Source organism: Tympanuchus pallidicinctus, unplaced genomic scaffold, assembly GCF_026119805.1.
Source record: "Tympanuchus pallidicinctus isolate F22 unplaced genomic scaffold, pur_lepc_1.0 scaffold2, whole genome shotgun sequence".
Classification (NCBI taxonomy): domain Eukaryota; kingdom Metazoa; phylum Chordata; class Aves; order Galliformes; family Phasianidae; genus Tympanuchus; species Tympanuchus pallidicinctus.
In genome coordinates this window covers 29,915,472-29,942,228 of record NW_026294721.1, presented here as the reverse complement: position 1 = coordinate 29,942,228, position 26,757 = coordinate 29,915,472, and the positions used below count along the sequence as shown (strand labels likewise).

Below are 26,757 nucleotides of genomic sequence, written 5' to 3'. Positions count from 1 at the left end.
CAAACTGAACCTGTTGAATAGGGAGTTAAGACAAGAAAAGTTAGAAGGTACACTTACATTCTTGCTTAAATGTGAAATACTCTGTTAAATGTCTACATTCATGATTCCCACGAAGTAAAAACAGTGTTTTGGGGTAAAGGATTTTCAAGGCCCACAAGTACAGCACACACTAAAAAGCAGAAACAAGACAGAGAAACAGAATTCATAATCCATTATGAAATTTCAATCACTGTGTTTCCCAAACCAAGAGAAAAAAAAAAAAAAAACAGAAAAAAAAAGTCAAGCAAGCAAAAGTAGTAGTTATGTGAAACATTTACTTTCAACAGTTAAATGTCACTGTTCACAGATACATTTCAAACATTTCTCTGTGCTTCAATCTGGACTGGTAGAAGCTACTGTCAGTATTCTGTACTGCATTGCTCACACTGGGTAAATCCCTTTTCAGCCTTCACTTGCGAGAGTTTTCAAGAAGCAGTGTTGTGCATCCCTAATACACCACGAGTGTGCTCCACCTGGAAGGTCAGACAGAAATCTGCAGTGGAAACAATTTCACAGGAAGAACTGCATTTCCTGATTGAAGAAAGAGTTGCCATAGAACAATTTAACCCACGCTTCAGGAAATACCTTAGCTTCCAGTACTACAATTTCTGTTACCTCTTGTAACAAGCACTTGGTTATTATTCACTTAATCCTGTTCTGTGCAAGTGATTGAGAAAAAAAATCCACCAAGCCCTTGTGTTAAATGAAGTTACTCCAAAGCTTCAGAAAAGCCTTCTGTTTACCAGAAGATTTCTATTTGAGAGAATAATTCTTCAAAGCATGGCTTTAAAACAAATAGGACTTGAAGGAGCTAGTCTCTGCTCAGACCTCCAGAGACCACCTGAATAAAATAGCTGTGTTGAGCCAAAACTGGCATGGCAACATAGCTCTTGACAGATGAGCATACTTGCAACTTTTGTGGAATATTTATCATGTGCACATGATGGCCCTGGCTTCCAGGAGAGCTGATAGAAGTATGGCCATCCTGTGTCACTCCAGGAGAGTTCACTGTTCAGTCTTCCCAGCGCTAACGAGGCAAGCAGCTTGCTGTTGGGAAGAATTCTCCAGGGGCTGCGATGGCCTCAGGAAACATGAGCTATGAAAATGGTCTGAACACTTTTTCCTCCAACCCTTCCTTTCTTAAACATTCACTTAATGCAGATTTGTTGCACAAGACATAAAAGGTATATTTTGCATTTGCAGCTGTCCACTAATACCCCCCTTCATTCTGCCAGGGGAATTTATTTACCTTAATAACAAAAAGCTTGGAAACTCAATGTACTTATAGTAGTGGTTTCTGTTTAACACAAACCATCATTTTTGTCAGTTCAACGCCTTTAAATGCGTATAGTATGAATTCTCTTCTACAATTCAGAATGTCTTGATAAAAAGAAACAGAAAATTTATGGTAATCATATCTAAACATTTCGATTTCTGCTCTCATTTGCTAAACAGTCATCATCTCAAAAAAAAAAAAAAGCAACATTTTTATATTTGTGCTAAGATTCACACTCTCTACAGATAATTATATAGCAGCAGGAGTTTTACAATACTGCACTTTATGTTGAATTTATTACGCGTAAACATCTAGATGCTGTCTGGACTTCCTAATTTGTTTGTTTATTCTGAGGCTTTATAGGCAAGTTAAGAAGTAGTGAAGTTACAGGCAGGACTTGAAAATTCAGTCTTCCCATTTGGGAAAACAAGGAAGAGTTTCCTGAGCTCACATCACTTTCGCCATCCACTGGACCCTACTGCCACCCCAAGCAGTGAGAAGAGATGGCTCAATGCCAGGAACACTACAGTGATCATCATCCAGATGGAAACAAGAGCATCAGGTCACAGGAGTTAATGGCCTCAAGGTGCACCGGGAGAGCTTTAGGTGGGAGTTAGGAAGAATTTTGTCACGTAAAGGGTGGTTGAGCAATGGTATGTGCTGCTCAGGGCAGTGGTAGAGTCCCCATCCCTGGAGAAATGCATGAGCAATGTCCTTTAGTGCCACGCCAAGTGGTGGGGTTCAGTATGTGCTGATGGTTGGGCTTTATGATCATAAAGGTCTTTTCCAACCTAGATAGTTCTATGAAGTATGGCCCAAAACAATGAGGAAGAGCGTCCCTAGGGAAGGTTTTCTGAAGCTTGTACAGAAAGAAAAGACTTATCTTTGAGGATTTCACTCTGCTGGGGAAGGAAGCCTGGACTCCTCCATGTCACCAGCAGAATTCTCTAAATCTGATAATAATTGATAGGTTTCATCATTATTCCAAGGACCCTTGGAACACTCAAATTCTTTTAACTTATTACTTAATGCAAAAAGTTGATGTAAATGCTGTGAGACAAGATGACTAAAATGATGCCTCCATTCATACATGAAAAGTTTTAACTTCTAAGAAGTTATACTGAAGCTACCCTAGAGCTTCTAGTTCTGCCAAAATCACTTTATAATTTGGGAAAGTACAATGACTACTGGAAAGATAAAGTGCTTTATTAAGAAATAGAGTGGCTTAGATTTTCTTTTAAAGGTTTACAGTTTCATAAAGTCCTGACAAAATTGAAGTAAGCACAAGATACTTAAAATATCATCCAGGTCTAGAAAGCTAGGCAAATAAGGAAAACGAAGTTTTATCTTTTAATTTTTTTGTGTGTGCTTGTTACTCGCTTATGCACAGATCACTTATATTTGCTTAATCATACTCTTATTTTTCCATGGTTTCCTTGGAAGCATTCAAGAGAACCAGACAGAAAAGGGGAAATCAAGGCAGTCCAGAATGTTCTGCGTTTCCAAGCCACTATTCAAGTAGCATAATCCCAACATTCACAGTTTGTGTAGTTTTCAGTGCTGTCATATTTAAGCCTTATTTTATTTAGATAAATCCTTTATTTTTTTCTCTTTTCTGTTAAGGAGTCCAGTAACACACTATTATAATAAACAAGAACTAATTAGCAGATTTTTCTTTCAAACTAAACAAATATGAGGTGGCATCTTCATCATCAGGAAAAAAAAGTCTGTGCAATTAAATGCTGTGTAAGTCAAAGATGCACATTTTCAAATTGGACAAGGGATTTAAATCCTTTGTCATATGCTGAATTGGGGCTTTCTTACACTTTGATACCTCCCCACCTTCTGAAAAGGGAAAACAAAAGCCCCAAACCTTTTGCATGAATCTCATATTAAGCACTCAAAGTAATGATGAAAAACAGTCACCATTGCGGCTAATGATAGCACAGCCCTCTGCCTCCTGTATGCTCCTCTGACAAGTGTGCACAGCCAATTCTGTGAAAGCTGAAGATCACTGTTAGCTCTGTGGCTCTATAAAAGTAACAGAAAATAACTCTCTACCAATGACTGATGCCACTGTGCACTCCCCCAGCAGATGAAGTTCAGTGTGAATAAACATAACATAATTAATACTGGAAAAGATAACTTGAGCCACGCATTACAAAGGTCTCTACTGCTCTGTGAACTGTGGAGTAACAGCACAACTCCTTCATAGCATCTATAGCCAAAACAATCCAGTGATGCAAATCCTTTTCTGAATTCCCATTTCTTGAGGACAAGGAAGAAAGCATTACACACCACTGAAAATAAGAAAAGATTGCACTGACTTCACTGCAACCAGTTTTGCATTTATTTCCCACCCCTTCTCTTCTTTTCTCCAGCTTTTGGGGCATAAACGATGATCTCTTCTCTCAAGGCTTAGCTGGGAAACAGACAGTAAGGCAGTACAACCAGATCTACAGTGTCAACTTACAGACAGTCTTTTTGCCAGTGTAAGATGCTTTTCTAATATCAATAAGTAAGATCAATAGCCAAATTCTTCAGACTCTCTGCAAACACCTCACTTTTTTCTTGCTAGACATACAACAAAAGCAGTTTCTCCATTTTGGAATTTCAGTCTGTATTTGGGATATGAAAAAGTATGCACATTTTCAGTTCTGTTCATTTTGTTTAATTCAACTAATCTCAACAAAACTCATGTCAAAACTGATCAGATTGCATGATATTCAATTCAAATTTAAGCCTGTGTGTTTTTATGAGGGATGGGGCAGGAAGAGAATTCCAACAGTTAATATTAATGCATAACATTAATGCATTATATTTGGTATTTACTATGGTGGCTGTTTCTCAAACATCAATGAAAAGCAGTCTACATGCATACTCTACACTGCATCAGTCACATCTGACTTTTGAAATAGCCTTCAGACTCAGGTAAAGATCAGATATTCTTCCTTCCAACTCATTCCTGCAGACCCACATATGAGCTAACTATGCTTTGGATTTAGAAATAAAAATAATTTTAAAATTACTTTAAAATATTTATTTTATCCATGACCATAATCTAGTCTGAAAAGGAAAGCTGAAAGGTTTCTACTCTGCAGCCAAAACCCTGGAACAGTGGAACAGTGCACAAGCAGTCTGGAAAGGTTATCAGCTGCAGAGCTGAGGAAGCAAGTGCACCACATCAGATACTGCAGCTTGCAAAAGTCTGTTATTCTAAGTGAAGAAATACTCAGCTCTGCCAGAAGACCATGTGGAAAAGACAGCACAGCTAAGGGATAAAGATTTGGTCTGTGCCAAGAGAGCTCCTCTCATTCTAGCTACAGTTTTTAGGTGGTTGTTTTTTGTTTTGTTTTGTTTTGTTTTTTGTGGTGGCCATTGTAATTTCTTTACTGGTCTCTCTCCCTCTCTCCCTGTAGCAACTTACTTGGAAGTAATCTTACAGGCTAAAATGCTCTCTTCAAGCAATGCTGCTAACTCTGCCTGGTAAAAACAGAGCACGCGCATGAAGGATTGAACCCATGGATCAAAAGCTCAGTGCAGCAAGAACTGTCATTTCTGCTGAGTGCCTTACGCAAACACTTTTCTCTTTTTCCCTCTGCATTATCAAATGCTTTCCACCTACCTAATGCAATTTCTTCTTCTGTTCTTCATGATAATAGCTTGCATTATATAGCACCTTTCATCCAGAAGAATCCCAAATGCTTTCCAGCCCACAGACAGGGATTATCTCGCCCACTGCCAGAACTCAGCTAGGTCTAGGCTCAATGGTGTCACTTTTACACTAGAGATCGCACAGCAACCGAAGGGGATTTTAAAAAGCTTGTATTACTTGTGATTACTACCTTGGACCACCTACTTAATTATTTTGGAAAGACCCCAGAACTGCAGTTGTTTCATCTATGCTGGCAGAAAAGGGAGCCGACAGACAGAATAAAGAGGGTATAAGTGTGGTGGAAATATGCACTGAGCCACGGTAGGACCGTTTTTCCACTAGGACCTCTAAGCCAGTACGAAGTCCTGGCAAGGGCAGGGGCCTGCTAAATGTGCTCCGGACCCCTTCTTCTCTACAAAGCATCCCCAAGCCTGCCAAAGCACATTCCTCCTGTTTTCCTTTCCTTGTCAGTACTTATTCTGTTAAGTTCATGCCTGAATGCATAGCTGTAAATCCAAATACAGTTATGAAACAGTATGCCTTTTCTTTCACAGGCATTCTTTAATCAAGGTGACAGGTGGAGAGAATCAGTTATGCACCAAAAAAATAGTAATCTGAGAACCCTACATATAAAAAGGAATAATGTAAGTGACAGTTCAGATATTTCCTTTGCGCTGATAGGAGCCAGCATAGCTCCCAGTGAAAAAGTAGTGTTCCAGAATGGAAAATCTAAATGCAGAATATAGTATATGTATGTGCAGATTGCTAAATGAATTATTTTAAGGGGCCTATTCCCCACCCATAAGCTATTTTGCTTTTATATGACTTGCTCATCTTTAGTCAGTAACAGCTCTGCAATAAATTCTGGCAAACTGTTGGATGGGCACTTGAAAACTGAAGCAGATCATTTGCCCTAACTCTTGTATTAAAAACACGTAAAGAAATGGAAACAAAACTCAAATCTTCCAGATACAACTTGGCACAGTTCAAGTCTTCAGGAGATATGAATGAGGCTGGCACATCTGAAAAATGGCAGCTCAGGATTCAGCTGCACAGTAGAGCGAGCCTGTGAAGCCCCCTTCCACATTCCCAGCATTCCCCCAGCAGCCACACAGTGAAGGGTTGACCCACAGCTGACCATGGCTCTGAGATGGGATCAAGAAAACACACATACCTCAAAAGAAAGCAGGAAGCTTTGACTCCAGCGTAAGACTAATCCTGCCTATATTCATGATTTACAATAGGTGGACAAAAACCTTGCAGATCTTGAGTTTTTAGAGCTTTTGCACTTGGAACAGTGTTTTTCTACGTGTAGAATGTTTCACCTCCCAAAGATTCTGTTAGCATTTTAAAGTAAGTTTTAAAATCAGCCAATAAAGCAGAAGCAGTTTTATAGAACCTTATTTTTAAGGCAATTCATACTGTAAAAATAGAACTGGCTAGACAATGCACTGATCCATTTTACAAACACATAAGTAATTCAGATGCCTGGAACTATGCTTTTTATATTGATAAGACAGAAGTGTACTAAAATGTGCTTTGCAAAATGAAACATCAATGCAAGCTGCCACCTTATCAACAAGTACATAACCATGTATAACAGGACCAACATTGCTTTTAATATGATTGGTATTTTCCCTCATCTTGGGAGGGAAGTTCAAGTCCAAATTTTACAGAGAAAATACTTGAGCTGTAACTCAAAAGCTATTACAAGGCTTTCTGACTGGTTCACTCAGTGACCAGATCATCTATGATCAGATGAACTTATCTAGATCAGATTTTATTTGACAATTGAGCACCTCAACTGTCAGTTTGCAAAACCAAACAGCAAAACAGAACAAGTTCAGTTTCTCTCGAGAGCACTGCAGCAACGCACTTATGCCCAGTATTTGACTTTCTTCTTGCAAAAGGTTTGGATGGGACATTGGGCAAGATCTTTCCTTCACAAGACCACTAATGATACTATAATTTGACCTCCACATTCCACATCCTGTGTCTGCACGAGGTCTCAGCACCTTCAGCAGGTCACACGTGCATCACTGCTCTGTGGATTCAAGTGCTAAATCAAGAGCCAGAGATCATGTGCCACACAACCTGTACCTAAACAGAAGTCAATCTTCCCAGCACGGTGTGTTATCTGCTTACTTTTGTTCTCTCTCTCCTGACCTAGTCCTTCCACTTCATAACTCAGGAAAAAACATCAGGGAGTCCAACTATGCTGTGAGTTACACATTCAATTCCTCCATCTCTTTCCTAATAGTTCTTGTGTATTCACTCCATTTAACTTGTGCAAGCTGCAGAGCAGATTGCCTTCTGTGATGTCCTAGAAGGGTCACTAGAAGTACCAAGGCCTGTCCTTCATCATCTTTCCAGCACAGATAGAGTGGGATTTGTCTGGACGTCACCTCAGTGACACGTTACACGGACCTCTTTTGCTCATGGTGGTGTTTGCAAAGAGCCTCAGCATTCCTGAACTCACTAAATTAGTATGCCAAATACATACAACAGTCTGCAAGCAGATTCACAGTCAAAAACAGACACAAGAAACTTACTTCAATGCTGAAGTACCCTCTGTCCACATAGTCCCCCAGGAAGAGATACCGTGTGTTGGCAGGAGAACCTCCCACTTCGAACAGTTTCATCAAGTCAAAGAATTGGCCATGGATGTCTCCACAAACTGAAAGAAAAAGAAAAGTAATATTCAGTGTAACCATGTTATAATCATCTTACACACCCACATTCTGAGGTCAGTTTCTTGTAAGAAATTATGACAATATTGTGTATGGTTCTCTAGTTAAGTGATCACTGAAAACTGGCAGTTCAGCAAAAGGTGTTTTTTAAGGACCTGAATCCACTTAAGTGTGCAAAAGGTGACCAACTAATGAAAGTAGAGCTATCAAGTGAATCTGAACTACATTTATTTTCACATTTCTGTCCATTTCTTCTGACACCCAACAGAACACAAAACAGCTGTGATGGCAAAAAGATGAGCAAAAGATGGTCTGAAGAGAAAACGAGGTTATTGATCAAGCGAGGTTACTTTCTCTTTCACCACCATACCTATGCTTGTCTCAAGTTCAGATGAACATGACTAGCCTTTCTACAAAAGGAGAAGCTTGCCAATCCTGTGTATGCTCATGCTGCAACTGACTAATTTTGGACTTCTTTAGAATGGGAAGAAACCAGAGAAGAAAATGGCCTGTTTTTCTAAAGCATGTCTTCAACAAGACAACACCGATTTTTCATACTTTCACCCTTACCACTTTATTTAACCTTGTATGATTAAGAATTGTTTCACTTTATTGGGATAAAGTCAATCTAACAAGCTCTAAAAAGAACACCTCCCAAAAACAACACCAGACAGCACAGATGATGTGCAGCCCAGGCTAAATGGAGATGGCTCTTGGTACATCTTAGATTTAACAGATTGGCTCTGCTATCTTGTGAAACTTCAGCTTTCCCCAACTGGTGGATGATTTTAAACCTCTTCAGGAAGGAAGCAGAGGCTTTTGCAGTCTCCCATAGAAGTTTAACTAACAATGCTGTGTCGAAACCTAGTTAGTTTTGCTTTGTTTTGTTTCCTCTAACCAAGGGAGATGGGGAAAAAACAACAACCAAACACCCAACTTAGGGTCAAGTCCAGGCCTTTTCAGGCAACAAGCTTTGACAAAGAAAACACTAACAACCTTCAGGCCTGAAAACGGAAGAGATAAAGACCTCTGCAGCTCAGTCTCCCACAAGAGCAGTCTGGTAACATCTGTCAAACACAGCCATCAGTAGGGCAACATCCATATCAATTTTAGGCTGGTCCTGTTTAAATGTTTTCTCCAATGCTACTCTATTTCCAAAGTGAATAACATTGTGGTAACAAACCTGTTTATTTATCACTAACTTTTTGGATTTTCACAAGCTTCTAATGCAAAGCAGCTTCTCCAGTGCACAGGCCTCAGGCAAAGGCAAAGAAGCCTGCATGAATTCAATGCCTCCCATTTTTTAGGAGGGCTGCTCATATAAAATAGGAGTAATACCTCCTATTTTCTTGCGTTGTTACGTCAGAGGCAGATGGTGGTTGTACAACAATAGAGGCTGAACCTTCCCAGCAATATCCTGTACGTTTTGTTACTGTACAACAGATGGCAGCAGAGGGACAGTCGCACAAAATGGCATCTGATGTAGGAGAGCATATGAAGCAAAGGTGTGTCACTGAATTCCTCCATGTAGAAAAAACTGCACTCACTGACATTCATCGACACTTGCTGAAGCTTGAAGAGTGGATGTGAGCACACTGAGGCAGTGGGTGGTGTATTTCAGCAGTGGTGGCAGAGACATGAAAGACAAGCCACATTCCAGATGGCCATGCACAGCTGTTAGATCACAAAATGATGAGCACCTCAATCAGCTCCTCCACGTGAATCAGCTAGTGATGGTGACTATGATGAAAAGTAATGTTCTGTAGCTGAGAATGTGCTCCATCAAACACTGTTATTGTGCTCTTTGTATCTGATGTAGTTTCCATGGGAATACATAGGAGGCATTACTTTCAAAGCGCCCTACACAGAACTGGCTCTCCCTTCAGTAACTCAAAAGTTGTGATTTGCAGAATGGAAGGATGATAACAAAGAGGCTGAATAAACCAGGTGACAAAGATGGACCTTATCTTGCATCAGCAACACAACTTATTTGCTGCTAACAGTAAAGTCATTAGACTTCAGATATTCTCCTTCAAGTAACAGAGCTTTTGTTGTCAAGTGGTATTCTCATTTGAACTTTTAAAATCTGGAAGTCAGTACCAAAGGTTTTGTTCCATCACAGATTAATATACCTCAAACTTATCTCATGCCCTGGAAAAGTCACATCTCCCCATAAATAAAAAAGGACTATCCAGAATAACAGTTGCAACCCCATATTCAACAAACTGGCTGTGCAAGATCCCTATACTTTGTCTTTCACTTCAGCTCAGTGTCACATTACACTATTTACTTACAGTACTTCCCTCTGAACGTCTAGGTTAACAATAGGATCAATGTAACATGGACACACCATGCAAAACTATCTAAACAAAATTAAAAAAACACATAAAAAGCACTGATCTTGCAGTCACTGCTTCCATAAATGTTTATGAGAAATTGGTGGCAATTTACGAGTGCTGGTTAGCTGAGCAGCTTTCTATAACAACAGAGTATTTTCCCCACTAACTAGTATACAGTACTGTTATCATTGCTGCATTATATTGTATAATCTCTTTTTCCAAGTTGATTTTTCCTCATCAGTTTTAGATGACAGCCTTCACGTTGTAGTCATCAGCTGATAGAATTTCTGGCTAAGAAAAACAAGTGCAAACATTTACACAAAATAATCACAATTTAAACGTTCTAGTAGCATAAAAACACTCTTATTTCTCTAAAAATAAAATTACATTTGTGTACGCCAAAGGAAAAGTGTTTTTATCATGTTTTTTGTTTGAACAAATTCATCTACCGAAACCAGGCACGTTGCTCAACTGCACTCCTCTGCACGGACACTGTGGGAAGATGGAAGACACGTGATGTGTTGATGGCCAGGCAATCTGCTTGCCCAGCCTCCAGCAGCAAGCTTTCCCTTACATAACTGTGCAGTTCTCCTAATTATCACCCGCCCCCATTTGCTGCAACTGTAAAAAGCCTGAAGTTGAACAAAATTGAAAGACTTGAAAGGGATTTAACTTTTGCTCTTTCACAAAAGCACCAAAAAACAACTAAGTATTTCTCTGTGATTGGACATGTAAACAAATAGACATCATGACAGAGAAACCAATGGGTTGAAAGGCTTTTTTCAAGTAGTTGCATGTCCAACTTTGTTGAGTTTGTTGGAAGTCAGAAAAGCAGAGCACAAGCCAGTAAAGAAGGACATAAATAACACCAGAGTGTTGCAATCCCATGACTTGTAAAACACATTGACACAATGTGAAGTACCCCATCAGTCACTTGAGTTGTATGCATTTGTAACCTCTTGCACACTGTCGTGTCCTGAGCATTGCTTTTATTACAGTTCTAGAACACAACATCGCATGAATTGCTGCAAATCAAATTAGTTTCAGGCCACACAGACCCAGTATGTTTCTGTGTATTTGCTACAATGTACCTAAATGTTTTCAAGTCGTAGTTTCAAAGTACTGGAGTGCTACCAAAGAATTGCAATTAGCTACAGAAAGATGTGTTACCGAATACCTTGTTAACTCTTACAAAATACAGTTTTGCTGGCATACTTGCAAGCATTCCCATAAGCCAGCAATGTTTTAGAAACACTACAAGCTTCACGCACACAGATGTGTGACTGCAGAAATGTAATAAGTAGTGTTATCTCAAACGCCTTTGTTTTATTGACAATTTCAGTGTGCAGCCAGATTTTACCCTTGAGTATTTCCATTGGATATACTTTCAGAAATTATGCTGTTTTATCTGTTATATCTGTTTATCTATAGTGAACTTGTCTCACTTTACCTTCTGCAGTTTTTAGCCCAGTGTTTTAAATGGGAAGAGGAAGTTTCTTCTGTTCATGGAAGATATGTGTGCTATTCATTATTCACCTTACAAGCTAGAAGAGACAGGACATGTATTTAAACAAATATTGCATGTTCTAGTACTTATTTTCCCAAATAAACAAAAAGCTTCAGCTGTGAAACATATGTATGTTTTAAACCTTGATCGTATCTCACAATGAATTTTATACTTCATGACAGTGGGTCCTTGTTGTTGTTCAAAAGCCACAAAAAGAAAATTAAAGTTTGATTCCTTTAGTGCTTAGAGATTCTGAACAAGTAGTTTCAAGTTTCTTTCCCAAACTAGACTGGAGAGTCAATAGCTGATGAAAACTCTAGGCATTTTACACAGAGCAGCCTATTTTTCCATACTTGAGAATAGATTCAGAAATATATAGAAGAACAAAAGAGAAAGCTAAAAAGCCTTCAAACCAAATCTTGCCAAGCAATTATAGCAGTTCCAAAATAGGAGTGTAACATCAGCAGGTAGAAGTGGTGGGCACAAGAGAAGATGCTCAAAATTGAGAGTTAATAGTGGGATTTAATTTACACAATCAAATCCCAGAATTCCTACTGAAAGATCACAATGTTACACGTAGGTAATCCAATCAGCATTTTGCTTTGGAATAGCATGAAATAGCTTAAGGATCCCACACGTTCCAGGTTTGAGCATGCAGACCTGAAGCATCCTTTCAGCATTAAGTCTGCATACCCACCTTCCGATGGATGGTCTTATTCAGAAATAAATTAAGGAGAAATGTGCTAGGAACCATACACAGTAACTCCAGCCTTTGTTTGAAATTAACTGATTTTAGAGCTATAGTTTTTCCTTCTTTCTTTTCCACCAGTAAACCCTTACTAATATAATACCTGGAAGATTTCCCAGGCAGCTGAATCAATGCTTCATCTTTCATTTGGTGAGGACGGAATTGTATTTCCATTCATGAAGGCAGAAGCATCCATCAGTCACTGCTCCGCTATGTCCTTTCATGTCTCAGAGCTTCTGATCACTCTCACTGTGAGACTGCAGTACAGTCTCACAAACAGCTCACAGCATACCACACCTGCTTTACATTGCAATAAGTTCACCACCTTCCCCCTTCATGTTACAGATGAAAATTTTGAAAGCAAAGTATTTGTTGTAGGTTCGTGCTTACTCTTAAACAAGCATTGCCACTGCATCTATGGATGCTTTTCATTTTGCTGAAAAATTCCCTTTGCATACTCATGAATGCTCTCTCTTTAGACACTGGAACACTTGTGACTGAACCACATATTCAGCAAAATATTTAATTTTTTTCCTTTAAATGATAACAAAATAAAATCTCTCCAACAGCACAGCAAAAGCAGGAAATTCAATTCTTAATTAACATCTCAGTTAAAAGCAGCTGTGTTTGTACAAAACAAATTGTTCAAGAAGAGCACTGCACAGTATGTCATCTACTAGGATTACACATAGAATCTACAAGGTTGGAAAAGACCTCTAAGATCATGTAGTCAAACCATCAACCCATCACCACCATGCTCACTGAACCATGTCCCTAACGGCCACACCTAGATGTTTCCTGAACACCTCATCAGCTTATAATTAGATCTGATAGCTTTTTGTCCCCGCTGTTTCCCCATAAAATGGGCTGGTTAATTTATCTAGTGCTTTACAACTTTCTTTGTAACCTTCAATTGCCACCTTCAAAACAGCATTTTTTCTAACAATGCAACATGTCCTCTGATTTACCAATTTATCAATTCAGGCATGAAGCTCATTAACCATCAATTTGTACAACTTGATATGCTGATAGTGTCTATCTACTACTTAACCTTTCATGACAGTAAGCCCACAAGTGGCCTACACACTACATAAAGAAAACTTTTAAATTGTTTTACACTGAATTCACTGATGCAATGAGGTTTAGGAAATGCTGTTTATTTATGGACTCATTAGATATTCATCTTTGTTGAGGAAGTTTTTGCAGAAAAGACAGTACTCCCTAAAGATTCAAACTGGCAGGTCTTCCCGTGCTATTACTGGCACTTTCTCCTACTTGTTAAAATAGGTCTGTTCATACACAACAACATCTTGCACTACAGGACTAGAAATTTCCCAATGAAATTGTGCATAAAATACCATTTTATTATGAAAGTGGAAATTGGATACAGAGGAGAAAAGGGACTTTTTTCCTTACGAAATTGTCAACCTAATGAACTTATGTTTCAGATGGCTTCAGAGAGGATGCCCCTCTGAATTATGTCAATGAACAAACAATGGTGAACAAAATCCAGTAAGTTCAAGCTGTACAAGCAGTGAAAGAAGCCCAAAGCTTAGCACCAGTATTGCCATCATATTTAGAGAATATCATATCATATTTAGAGAAGCCAAACTGGAAGAACAGTGATCTAGATTGTGTTGATTATCAGCACAAATAAGTCAGATATTTTAACTCAAGTAACAAAAAGCTCTTCACTATGTATAAACTCCATCCACAGAATATTTAGTGTGGTTTCTGACTACAGCTGGATATTAAGAAAATAATGTTTATTTATAATATATTGAACACATTTGAAAAATTTTCTTTTGCAGAATTTTGGAAATGCTGTAATTTTTTCTCATTTATCATGTAAATATTTAATTGCTGTTACATTATGATTTGATATTAAGACACTATTAATGTTTCTGATGAATTTACATTCCACGTACTACACGATTATGCCCCTCTCTTCAAGTATCACTGGGGATTAGCAGCAGATACGCAATACATCATCACCAGCATCAGAAGCAACATATGCAAACTCGTATGTTTATGCTAATTAACAATAATGAAACAAAGGCATTGCTTAAAAACTTGTTCTTTCCACTCACTAAGCTTGGAATGTCTGCACAGAGCTCAGAGATTGTGCTTCAGGAAAGAAGCATGAAATACTTGAAATCTAGAGAAAGGAAAACACCCTATTGAATTACACTGCAGAATGCAGACTGCAAACTGCAAAGGGGTTTTCTTTGTACACTGTTTAAAAATGTTTAGCTGCTTATAATTCCACTACTTAGCACATGCTTCCAAGAGCTAATCTTTGGTCTTGAAGGAACTTCATTTCCAAGTGTACATGTTTCTGAGGAGCACAGCAGAACAAATACCAGATTTATTCCATGCAATTCTTTTTATTGCAAAAAAATTGACTGATTTTTCTTTACTTTTTACAGAACAAGGAGGGAGGAGAAGTATAAAATAAAGGAAGGAATTCCTGCTCACTAAAGCACTGCTCAATATAAACACAGTGGTTAAGCTATATATTTTGCTTTACAGTCATGGAATTTTGTTTCCCTTTATGAGAGATGCTTAAAGAACTCGCAGACTTATTCAAATTAAAGTCAGAAGCATTTAAACAGCTCACTAAGTAATGTATAATCCTAAGAAAACATCTGCTAGACTTGACACAGTGAGCTTTCATAGAAATGTTTGTTACACTAAGCATGTTGAAAAATACCGCTCTGTATTTCCAAAAGAGGAATGATCTCATTCATATTCATACCTGGTTATCTAACAACATTATAATAGACCTTCATCTATCTTTTTCTTTCAATCACTGCATACAAACTGATGAGTTTATTATAGCAGGGTAGAATTGGCATTAATAAAACTGCAATTAAATATTTTTAAAAACAGGTCTGCCTCACCAAAGATAAAGCTGGGAACTATTAGACCCTACAGGTGCAGCAAAGGAAATAGCAAATGCATCACCAGTGTCACATTCGACAGTGCTGTTTGGTTGCAGTCTTTACTTCTTTCTAACTGAGCAAAAGGAAGTTGTGCCTTGGAAAAAGCTGATTACTGTGTACCACAGGAGGAAGCTATTCTGCATTCTGTTCTGTGAACAACTGAAACGTTGGTGTCTACAAAGATTAGCCCACGCTCATTCCTGGTAACAGGAGTTAGTTTTCTCCCACCCTCTCCTGAAGGCTTGAACAAATTAATGACACTTGATTTGAGAAAATAGAGTGAAAAAAGAATGATGAAGGGAAACAGTGCATCAGAAAAGACCTTCAGGACAGCTGCCATTAATATTCCCTGGGAACAAAGGAAGCAAAACCCTGACGTGCCAGCAACAAAAATCATGCCTTCAAAAACATCTTCAGCAAGAAGTTTTTTTTTTCAATACAAACAAACAAACAAACACCCAAATAAACAAACAAAACCAACTCCACAAAGCTACTTTTCCACTTGCATTATAAAATTATTTGCAGTGACTCCAAATAAAGGCCAGGTACACAAAACTGGAAAGCAGAGACTATAAACAGCAGGTCTCAGGAAACTGCCTCCACTGACTGCAGTAAAACAGTTGCTACAACTGCATTTTTCAGGAGAATAAGCATGTGTCACAGCAGTAGGAAAGGCAATAGAGACTTTCAATTCCAGGTCAAAGAACACAGCAGAATAGTACTAGAAAACAGGTGGCAATCTATTCATTTGTATTTCCTTCTCTGTATTTTTATTAAGACAAAAAAAAAAAACAATGAGGAAAGGTCTTCTCATCACTTATACACCAGAAGATTCTGAATAAGGTGATGGAGAGAAACAAAAAAGGCAGTACCCACTTCCACGTGCATCACAGACCAACTGAACCTTCTTCTGCCACCCTCCAAGATCAACAGTACCTCTGAGTATATTCACAGCCAATGGAAAAGCACCAATGCTGCCATCATCTTTGTCTGATGCTCCTTCAGTATCTATGAACAATTCTTATTCCACAAATAACCTCATCAAAGGGATCACTTATGAGGAAAATGTTTCACTGGAAGGGCAAGAATAGACAAAAAGGGAACAACACAACATTGCTTCACCCAAGTACCAACTCACCAGAAATCCTGTTGATAGAGAAGGAAGTCCTGCACAAGATGCAGGCACAGACTGGCCAGTGCTGCCAAAAGAAGGCAGAAGCTCAGATGTGCACAGTTCTATTGGAAATACGACCACTCTCAAAAGGTTGAGGAAAAAAATCATTGCTGTGTTTTATTCTGGAAATGTATTATTTTAGTAACTATATTTTTGACAATAATTACAACTTAGGTTGTAATGTTGTCAATCAAGTAACATACAGGTTTGTCATGAGAATACTTCTACCTTGCTAATCTCTTTGAAGAAACCTCCAATACTTTGTTATAAAACATTTTTCCAGATTCACCAATTTATCATTAGAAGTAATTTGTAGCTTTCCCGCACAATATAATGTGATTTTGTTGTTGTTGATGATTTAACTAAACTTTTAGGATTTAATTTCATCCCAGTGAATACTTCTCTCAGAGGCATGAGTCCTAACCCCAATAAAGCCAAAACAAAAGGCACCAGCACTTCATGGATATAGCAGTGATTATATAAACGTACAAAGAAATCCTCCATCTCCACAAGGCCATGCAATGGTTAGTATGACTGCTTTTTTTTACTGTAGAATTCTAAAGCATTATTTCCCTAATAGATGGCAAACTAATAATCTTCAGGAATCAATTATTTAACATAAATGTTCAACATGCTAGATTTGTTTCTATTGTGATTTTATGTTAAAAAAAAAAAAAATATGCTTATATAAGATAAAAAAGTTTTGTTCTCCTTCACTCAACGCAGCCTGGGCAAGCCCATAGACTGGACACTCATTTTTTTTAGGTAGCAGCACATCACAGTTCAATGTGTAGATTCCTTGTACCTAAAACTAATTGCAAAAATTCGATGTTCAATGCTGAGTTGTAATGTGTATTTCCCATTTTACCTAAGAATGCCATGCGTTGTCACTGTTTCTTTTTTCTGCGCCATCAGACATGTACTTATGCTCTATCCCACCTCTGACGATGTTTTATTAGGAATGAAAAGCAATGTTCTGTGACAAAAGGCATCCTCCTCCGCTCAGCACAACAGTTTGTCTTATCTATGGGAGGTTAGCATTTGCTTGACATGAACGAATGCATTTATTACCTTTGCAACTATAGTACACTGCCTGTGTTTTGCAGGAACGGCTATTAAAGGAAAATAAAAATAGCATTTCTCAAATTTCTGGGCTCTTAATAAGCAACTGACATTACTGATATGGATCCTTGTATGCACTCTGACAGGCAGGAGCAGCAGAATTAATTCAAAGGAGTTGTAGGAAATTCATCATTTTGATTTAATGGTCTATATTCAGAAGCCATGAGAGAAAAGAGCAGACAGTGAGCACACACAGAGCTTTAATCTCAGTTTTTGCATCCATGGTTTCAATGGGCTTGAGATATTATTTCATTCTAACCTCTATGTAGAGTTCAGGTCTTCATATGCTAAGTAGCATCCAAGAGGTATCCAAGACAGTGACTACAGAGGGTTAAGGAAAGCAAATAATTCACAAGTTTCCAATTTCTAACTCAAGCCACAGAAGACGGCTTTTCAAAATTACAGAAGCCAAACTCAACAACCAAAATCTTATGCAGCACTCAAGTAAAATTAACTATTTGCTAATAGTATAATATAATGACATTATCCAGGAGGTACTGGTGTTGTAAGAGGAAATCTAATTCTTAGTGAAAAATGATTAACCTTTGAAAAAAAGAGAAAGCTCTCCACAGTAATTTCTATCCTGCTAAAAGCTCATTTTACAATTAGTGCAAAGAAGAGTTGACCACATTAATTTCCTCTTGCTGAAAATGTATCCCTAAAACATGATCAAGAGTAGGTGGAAAATGCATATGCTGATACTAAATCAACATGACTATGTTAAAAGGTTGCTCTGTTTCCAAAAGCTAACACCATTTAAAAAAAGAGATGGCACACTAAGGCAGACTGGTATATGTATGGACAAAATTATGCAAATAGATTTGAAACCGGTGAAGAAAAAATTATGTAATAGCTGCTTAAAACCTTAGTAATATGTCTTTTTTGAAATCTTCTTTGAAAACAAATTACATGGAAGAAAAACATTTTCTTAAATATATCAGTGAAGAAAATTAGCCCATAAAACACTGCTATCACTTAATGACAATTATGAAAATGAACCCCTCCAAAAAAGCAACACTGAGGAACAACTTAAATAGCCAACTTAACTCTTTTCCTTCCCAGAACTTTGCTGCTAGGATATCATCACAAGTGGATGCAGGATGCAATCTAAACAGCACTCTGGGAAGAATCTTGGGTGGCAACCAGGCAGATTCAGGCTAGCTCTCATGCCACGACCCTTAAGCAAACTAATCCATCTCCACTACTGAACAGTTTGGGGAGGATTTTATGTATGTAGATCGTTCTGAAACCAATACCTCTTATTTAGTCCCATGGAAACTACAACAGACACAAAGAGCACAATAACATTGCTTCTCAGCTACAAAACGCTATTTTCCAGCACAGTCACCACTAGTACCTGTGCATTTTCATCAGCAATGAACAAGAGCTTGCATGCCACACCAGTGAAAATCTGCACCAGTGGAGGTGACTGTCACTATTACTACTGCTGAAATGCACCACTCAGTGCCTCAGATCCACTCTTTGGGCTCCATCAATGTTCAGCAAGTGTTGATGAATGTCAATGAGTGCCATTTTTCCCCACATGGATGAATTCATTGACACACCTTTGCTTCACAAACGCTTACATGTCAGGCACCATGTTGTCAGACTTTTCCTTTGCTGCCACACAGCTGTCACACAGCAACAAAGCCTAACAGAATATTGGTGGGATGGATCAACCTTTACTGCCATACTACCAGCATCCACCTCTGACATTGTGGGCCAACATAATAAAGTAGGAGGCATTAGTTTCAGAGCAGCTCTTGTATATAGACATGTAATACACATGTATAGAAACATATAAAATTGTATACAGTTTTATCCACAGAGACTATTATATATAGTATCTGTATAATATTGCATAATATCAATATCTGTACATATATGTAATGTATACACACACATATATAAATAAAGCCAAAGGTAGAGATGAAGAAGGAAGTACTTTTTTGGCACACAGCAGCCAGTGACTCTCATGCAGTAAGCTGTTCTGGGAGGGAGCAAAGCACTGCTATTCATAAACAGAGATAAAATGACATCATCACCATATAAATGCCTTGCAAATGAGACTAACAGGTGGAGGGGAAAAACTATTTTATACTATACTGAATTGGTCTTTATCATACTCTGCTGGCCGTGCAGTCTCACAAGTAATCTCAATTACGAAATCTTTTCAGGCTTCTAATATATAGTTATCCACTAAATTTTTTTAGAAGTTACATAGCAAGCATTCCAAGTGGAAGTAAACAAATGTTTTAACACATTACCAGACAAACAGGATTTCATTGGCATTTATTAGGTTAAATTTAATAGGTGAATTAAGCATCTTTATCATCATAGTCTTTGCACTTGGAGGACAAAGGCCTTCACTGCTTCAATCAGCCTAAGTCGAGCATATCATATTAATTCAAACAGGACAGTTCTAACATACACAGCCTGAAAACATCCTAAGATATAGCTTCATATAAGAAGCAAAATCACCTCACAGACTCCGTACTTTAATAAAAAGTTTTAAGTACAGACAGTGAATAAGCTCCCAAGTCACCTTTTGTAATGTTTTATACTATGAGGACATGATTTTCAGCAAGTCAAAGTTTATTAATTCTGATAGGAGCTAAGCAACTACTTCTTCTATAGCACATCTCAAACTATCTGGTTTCAATGAAGAAGGAGTGACATTATCCTGGGCTTTTACAGTCTAAATATGAAACAGTGGTTACACAGAAACAGTTATCATTCTCTAACACAAAACAAGCAAAAAAGCATAAAACCTCTCAAATATTGACTTTTGCAAAATGCAGTGCTGCAGTGGTATGCATGCGTTGCTGATGGCAGAGTGGCCAGACCTGTGCAGCTGTACCAAAAGGCTGCCACAGCAGTACGAAATAATCCCTTTAATCAATGTCGCATGAAAGCCAGGTGCCCAGTTTTGCACACTGCTGCTCTGCCCATGGATCTAATGCCCAAACCAGGAAGAGTCTGATACACTTACTGCCATGTAACACTTAGAATGGACTTCATGGATATGAAGATGCACACCTTCACCCTGCACCTGCTGACATCGCTTTCCAACACTTGCATAGACCAAACTGGTTTCTGCTCCACTTGATTGATACACAAGCCTTGTCATCTGTTACAGGGATTTCTAAATGGCACTGAAGTAGATACACGATTTACTTCTTGAATTTACATTTTACCAAGACATTTGACCTTGAGAAAGCTATCTGATAGAATCACAGAATGTTAGTTTAAAGAACCATGGGATACCATTGGAGTTGCTTGGTTATCTCCACAAGTTTGGGTATTACCTGAGCTTCCATTCAACCCCCTCCCAGTTCATGAAAAAGATCTGATCTTGATCTCTTAAATCTTTTGATTTTAGTAATGAAATTACAGAAAAATTAATATAAGCAAAAAATAAACTTTTTTTTTTTTTTTAAGTCAGTTTTGAAACAATGTCACAATGCCCTTTGTGCTTGTTCTTCTTGGGAGGTTGGTGTGTAGCCTACGAGACACAAGCAGCGTAACTCCAGATCTGTGCTATATTATGTGTTCAAGCAGGGTAGTGCCAGTACATGACTATTACTCCCTGCACCCTAAGATACATCTGCATTTTAGCAAGAGGTGCTTACAGCTCTCATACCTTGCTGGGCTAATATCTGCTGTATCTCCACAACACACCAGGGTAGACAGAGCTAAATACACTCTGTGATCATTATTTGAGACTATAATTTGTACATTCCTTTGAATATTCTATGTAACCATATACAGTCTGTAAGAGCTCATAGCAAAATAATGTGCTACGGGGACAATAAAAGATGGCCATTTCCCTGCTTCTACTAAAACACAAGATAGGCACTGGCATTTGTTAACCCAAAGCTTAATGCTTGTTAACTCAGTGCAGTGACTTTTGTAAGGATCTTCTTTAACTCTGCTGCTCCATAGATCGACTCATTTTTCCAGAAAGAAAATTGTCTACTTTCAGTTAAATGTTCTTTCCAACCACAGTGACTACAATACTAACTGCAAATCATGCTGGTTTGCTTTACTTTTGTCCTGTAAAAGCAAGTAAAATTTCATGACATTACATCACCGACATTTATTTTTCCTCATTCATCCATCCATCTCTTCACCATGCATTTCATCCACCTTTAATTCAACTTAAAGTTATAGAATACAAGGACCACAGAAACGGTTATGATGAAAAAATATTTGGCAAAAGGAGAATTTGGAAATACTCACAGATGAGAAGTGTTTCTTTTACTCAAAGCTTTCTACAGTGTTATCTGTCTGTGGGGTTTGTAACTCCCCATCACCACTACAACACCACAGTAGAGCTTTCTGTCACCTACTTTCAGGCAGGGAAGCTTCACCCCTTGGGGTTGGTGACAAGCTGGCCTCAGCAGCGCACACTTCTGCTCTGTGCAATCTCTGATCAATGCCAAGCAAAACCACAAGAAGGTGCCCAAAGTGCCATGGGCCCCTTACAAAGGCAATAAGAAAACACATTTCTGGGAGTCTCCTGATTGTAATCATTCACTCTGGTAGTGAAACCATGGACCAGAACAGGGAATTATCATAAGAAGCTGCATATGTATTGAAAAAAAAAACAACAAAAAAAACAGTACTAACAACAACAAAAACCACCACCAACAAAACTAATGCCAAATGAAAATGGTCAGCTAATTCACACACTTGGGACAAATAGACTTAAGCCAGCATTTGGATCGTTTCTCAAGCACAGGTAAGGCAACCAATGGACAAACAAGGCTTTACTGTCTTTCCAAGGAGCGCTTTTTTTCTGCATCTGCCTCAGTTTAGGAGCCTTTATTGGTCAACTGATACTTCCAGATGCTTAAGTTTCAGAATTGTTACTAAAAAACAGATACTAAGAGACGTTGTCAAGAGTTGAAATCGACAGCCATTGTCTGCAAAAGCCGTGATGTGGTTTTACCCACATCCATGCCATGTAAGGCAGAATGCTCAGGCCCCAGCACCTGCTAATGAATCAAAGCTCCAACACGAGCTCAACAGACTTCCACTACAAAACATGGGTCTACCCATGTTTCCTTACTTTGTTTACTCATTCATTCATTAGTTCATTTATTTGCCCATTTCATTTATTTTTTTTTACAATGTGTAAAAAAAAATTACCTTAACTAAAAATTTAAACCAAAAATTGACCTTAACTAACTGGCTCATCTACAAAAGAAAAATAGCTGACCTCTTAAACTTTTACACTGACAACACATTTTCAGGATACAAACTGTATACAATCACCTTTCACGCATATTTCTAGTTACCTGAGTACTACATGTAGGAAGCAAGCAAAAAGTCTTATTCTTATTCCCAAGAATATGCTGTCTTGATTTTATGAAATGTTCTGCCCTCATTATACATTCTTTTACGAAGCACAGTTTGCTGTTACTGCCTCATGCCTATACTGGTAGCTACAACTGATGGGCCGAACTTGGCTCTCACAAGTCCAGCAATTCAAGGGAAACTATTCTCTTGTGGATTTGTTACTGTCAAGTAAAAACTGTGAGCTACAAAAAAATGCGCTCTTTGCACTTGTGTGACTTATCAGACTACTCTCCTTGGATTGCAATAGTAAGGTTATTTCAAGTGACTGCAAGGCAGAAACATTACATGCACAAAATAATATGATTCTAACATATTCCTGTATTTGCTGAAGCTTGTCTGTGCTTAACTTAAACTTCAGAAATTGTTTGGCAGTCTCTTTTTTAGCTTCTTTTATCTGGCCAAGTAATGAAAAAAATACCTCCTGGATCATCAGCCTGTATTTATTACAGTCAAAAGCTTTCATGGACTTCAAAGGTTTTATAACCTTTTTTTATATATAGTTTTCTTACATATGCACTTTAAATTCAAATATTTATGTTACTAAAGTCTGTAAAGAAAATTTGTTGAAGACATTCGACTGACAATGGTCTATCTACTGTAAATAGCCTGCTAGAAAGCTCAAAAGCATGTGGCTAAGAGAAAAAAGCCACATAAATAAAATATTTTTAAAAAGCAGGACATATCGTCATGTCTAAAAATATCAGCCAGTGCAGATAGGATCTTTAGAAAACATCCAGATAAGGGAATTAGGTCTCAGAAGATCATCACCCATAAAAGACTATAATCATGGATCTGTGTTTTCAGTGTCCACAAGAACACAGGAGTGTTTATGAATCACAGGAAGCTGAGTTGATGAAAGTGTTATGAAAAAATGTAAATCAAGAAGAATGAAGTTTCAATCCTTTTTTTCTTGGTGCATTCTCAGACAATACATGTTTCTAAACTACAGTCTAAAAATACTTATTCTATTAACTCAGAAAGAGCTAGGAAATGCTCGAGTTTTTCAAGCACAGAAATAAAAAGCTATTCAACAAAGAGCCAGATGAATGCGAACCCCCAGTATGAAGGATGAAGTGCATGTTCTTTAGAATAGCATTTTATCAAGACTATGGGTGAATGATGAGATGAATCTTTAAAATCATTGCTAAGAAGAGACAATGTCACCTTTCATAAATGTTAGTACTCGATTTAGGGAATATTTAAGTGTAAAGTCTAAAATACTATTTTAAGAGCAAAATACATGAAGAAAGTCTTTTGTTCATGTCAAATACCTCTTTAGCTTTAAAGAAGCTCTTATTTTAAAGACACTGAAATTGGACCAAACTAAAAAATAGCTGAAATTCGGGAGCTGTTTTGATAGCTTCTCTTAGAGAATGGAGGATGAAAAACCCGCGTGGACAATGATGACACCACCATGTCTGCCAAGAATGAAAAAAACCGAACATATAACCACAGCATGATAACAGGATCTAGGTAGGGACCAGAAGATCCTCCTTCAACATACAGAGTATCTGAGCTGTCCCAGGAAAGCTGAGCAAAGAGCCTTTGGCCCATATCTTTCTGCCCTCATGAATCAACAACAGTAATAAGGCAGTAACAAGGCAGATGGATTTTACCACAAGTAATTATTTTATTTTTACCTCTTCCTGAGGTTGATATTGATATGCCTCATTCCAGTATCTTTATCAGCATAGATTCAAATAATCGAATGCTTTTTTAAAAACAAAAAATGAAATAGAAAAGTAAAAATAAAAAACACAGTTCAGAAAACTATTGCATTTGAAAACCTCACACAGAAGAAGCTGCTATAAGAAACCCTATTTTAAGAACATGAAGGCTTCTGAAGTATATATAAGACTATTTCCAACTTCCTGCCCTAAGGTCTTGTTTAAAATCCTGCCCACTTCCAGAACCATTTAAATGAACCAGCCTGGTTAGAAAAAAAGAGAGCTAAGAACAAGGGTGGCACACGAGGCATTTCTTCCTTATTAAATTATTGAGCAAGTCGATGTTGAACAGTACAAGCACGGCTTTGTTCACACACTCTGAGAACTAGCTATCTCATAATTAGATAGCCCGGAAGCACTAAAAGAAACTACAGCACCAATTATACATGATTTTTGTATTGCACCACCATAGCTTGGCAGACTAAGTAAGGTACTGGAAAATAACACAGAATGGTCATTTCCTGCATCTAAGAAAACAGAACTACTACTAAATAGAAGATAGGATTTTTCTCTCAAGCCCACATGTATCTTGAACGAAAGACATGAAAATAATGCAAGGAAAAAGGTTTCCTTCCTCTACTTCGATAATTATTACAAGAGGGAAAGTGCTGCCCAAATACAATTGATGGGAAAATACCCTGACTTCATCCCACAGTTAAGCTGTCTGTTGTTGACCAGACTGTTCAGTAATGAAGACAGTGAGTGGTTTCATGCGGCAGATGCAGACCTTGCCAAAAATTACAGGAAGAGCAGGAAAAACAAATATAGACGCTGAAATATCAATACACTCCTAGAATGAAGCACAGTCATCCAAATGATCTGAACATGATACTTTACTATTGTTTTTATTTTTATTTTTATTTTGTTTGCTCCCTTGTGCTTTGTTTTGCTGTAATTTTCAATCACTCAGGCCATGACAAAAGAGCAACTGCAGAGGTGGAAGGCAAAGATGGCCTTCAAGACTTCTGTTTGCACTGAAACTAGAACTGCATTAAAGTCTGGAGCAATCAGAGCCAGTTCTCGTGGTCTCAGGCCACGGACAGTCCATGCTTAAGTGACAGAACAAGAATAAATAAAGAAAGGATGTAAATAAAGTAGTTTTCTGAAGAGAAGCCTGAGACAGCAGCTGTTACCTAATAATCCACTACTACATTCTATCGTTATTTTTTAAATGCTTTAAGTCAGGAAAAATCTTTTATTCTGAAAGGAACAGAGTAAACAAAACAAGCATATATATTCAAACGTACATTCAGTATCAAGTTTCATACTTCGTTCGGTGCATTTTCATGAAAAATCTGCAATCAACAGCAACGTAATGCTACCTGTAGGCATGAGTCATACACAGATCTTGTATCCCATATAAAACAGTTCTCCCTCATGGCTTTCCTCATATTATTTGACAGAAGCTTATTGCAGCAGAAACAATACCAAAGAAACATTTTATTGTTTCTCCTGAAAATCCTCAAGAAAACAAAGTGGAAAACAGCAGTTTCAAAATACAAAAACGCGTATGAATTTGCAGAACATCATTAAACTTTCATCATTTCTTCAAGCTTTTAAATTCTGCTGGGGTCCTTTTGCTTTCCTAAGTTTACCCGTCACACACAGCTGCAGAGCTCTGGCTGATTTGGGTGTAGTGTAACAGCCTCTTGTGTAACAGCCAGCACGAAGGTCTCATCATCATGAATACACTATTCCCACTTCCACATCATTGTACGCTGCAGCCCGTTTCTGCACAGTTGGCATCACGATAGACCACAGCACAGCACCAAAAGGCATGGCACTGCCCGTCCTGCCTCGTGCTGCCAGGCTGAGCTGGACCAGGATGGGTGGCCAGCAGGCTCGAGTCAGAGGCTTGCAGCAGGTGCTGTTCTTTCCCAAGAATCATCTGCATCTTATTTCTATTTCTCCAGAAAATAGAAATTTAGAAGCCCCTCTTTGGAAAGATTTTGCACAGTCTATTTCTCAGTGTGCAGTACTCAGAGCAGAACAGCTGTCACACATGGTAGATAGCCTACAATAAAGTAAGGTAATATCTGCTGGCACTGCTTCAAATTCATTTTTAAGGACTGTAAAGGACAATGTCAATAGAGTGCAGAGGCAGGCACCACGCTATGCTGAGAAGCCACAGTTACATTAGTCACTGAATTAAGCAGTTTTACAGCCTACAG

The 26,757-nt window shown here is 38.1% G+C and overlaps 1 protein-coding gene across 5 annotated transcripts in view; it reads right to left on the bottom strand.

Annotated features, from left to right (window-relative positions):
- The window catches only part of PPP3CA (protein phosphatase 3 catalytic subunit alpha), a 190,083-nt gene that overhangs the window by 46,891 nt on the left and 116,435 nt on the right, over positions 1–26,757 (bottom strand). For all 5 annotated transcript variants that reach the window (XM_052681488.1, XM_052681489.1, XM_052681491.1 and 2 more), the window contains exons 3-4: positions 7,523–7,647; positions 58–169 (exon numbers count right to left, since the gene is read on the bottom strand). In XM_052681488.1, coding sequence (XP_052537448.1) covers positions 58–169; positions 7,523–7,647 — 237 coding nt within the window. The remainder of the gene's footprint in view (positions 1–57; positions 170–7,522; positions 7,648–26,757) is intronic.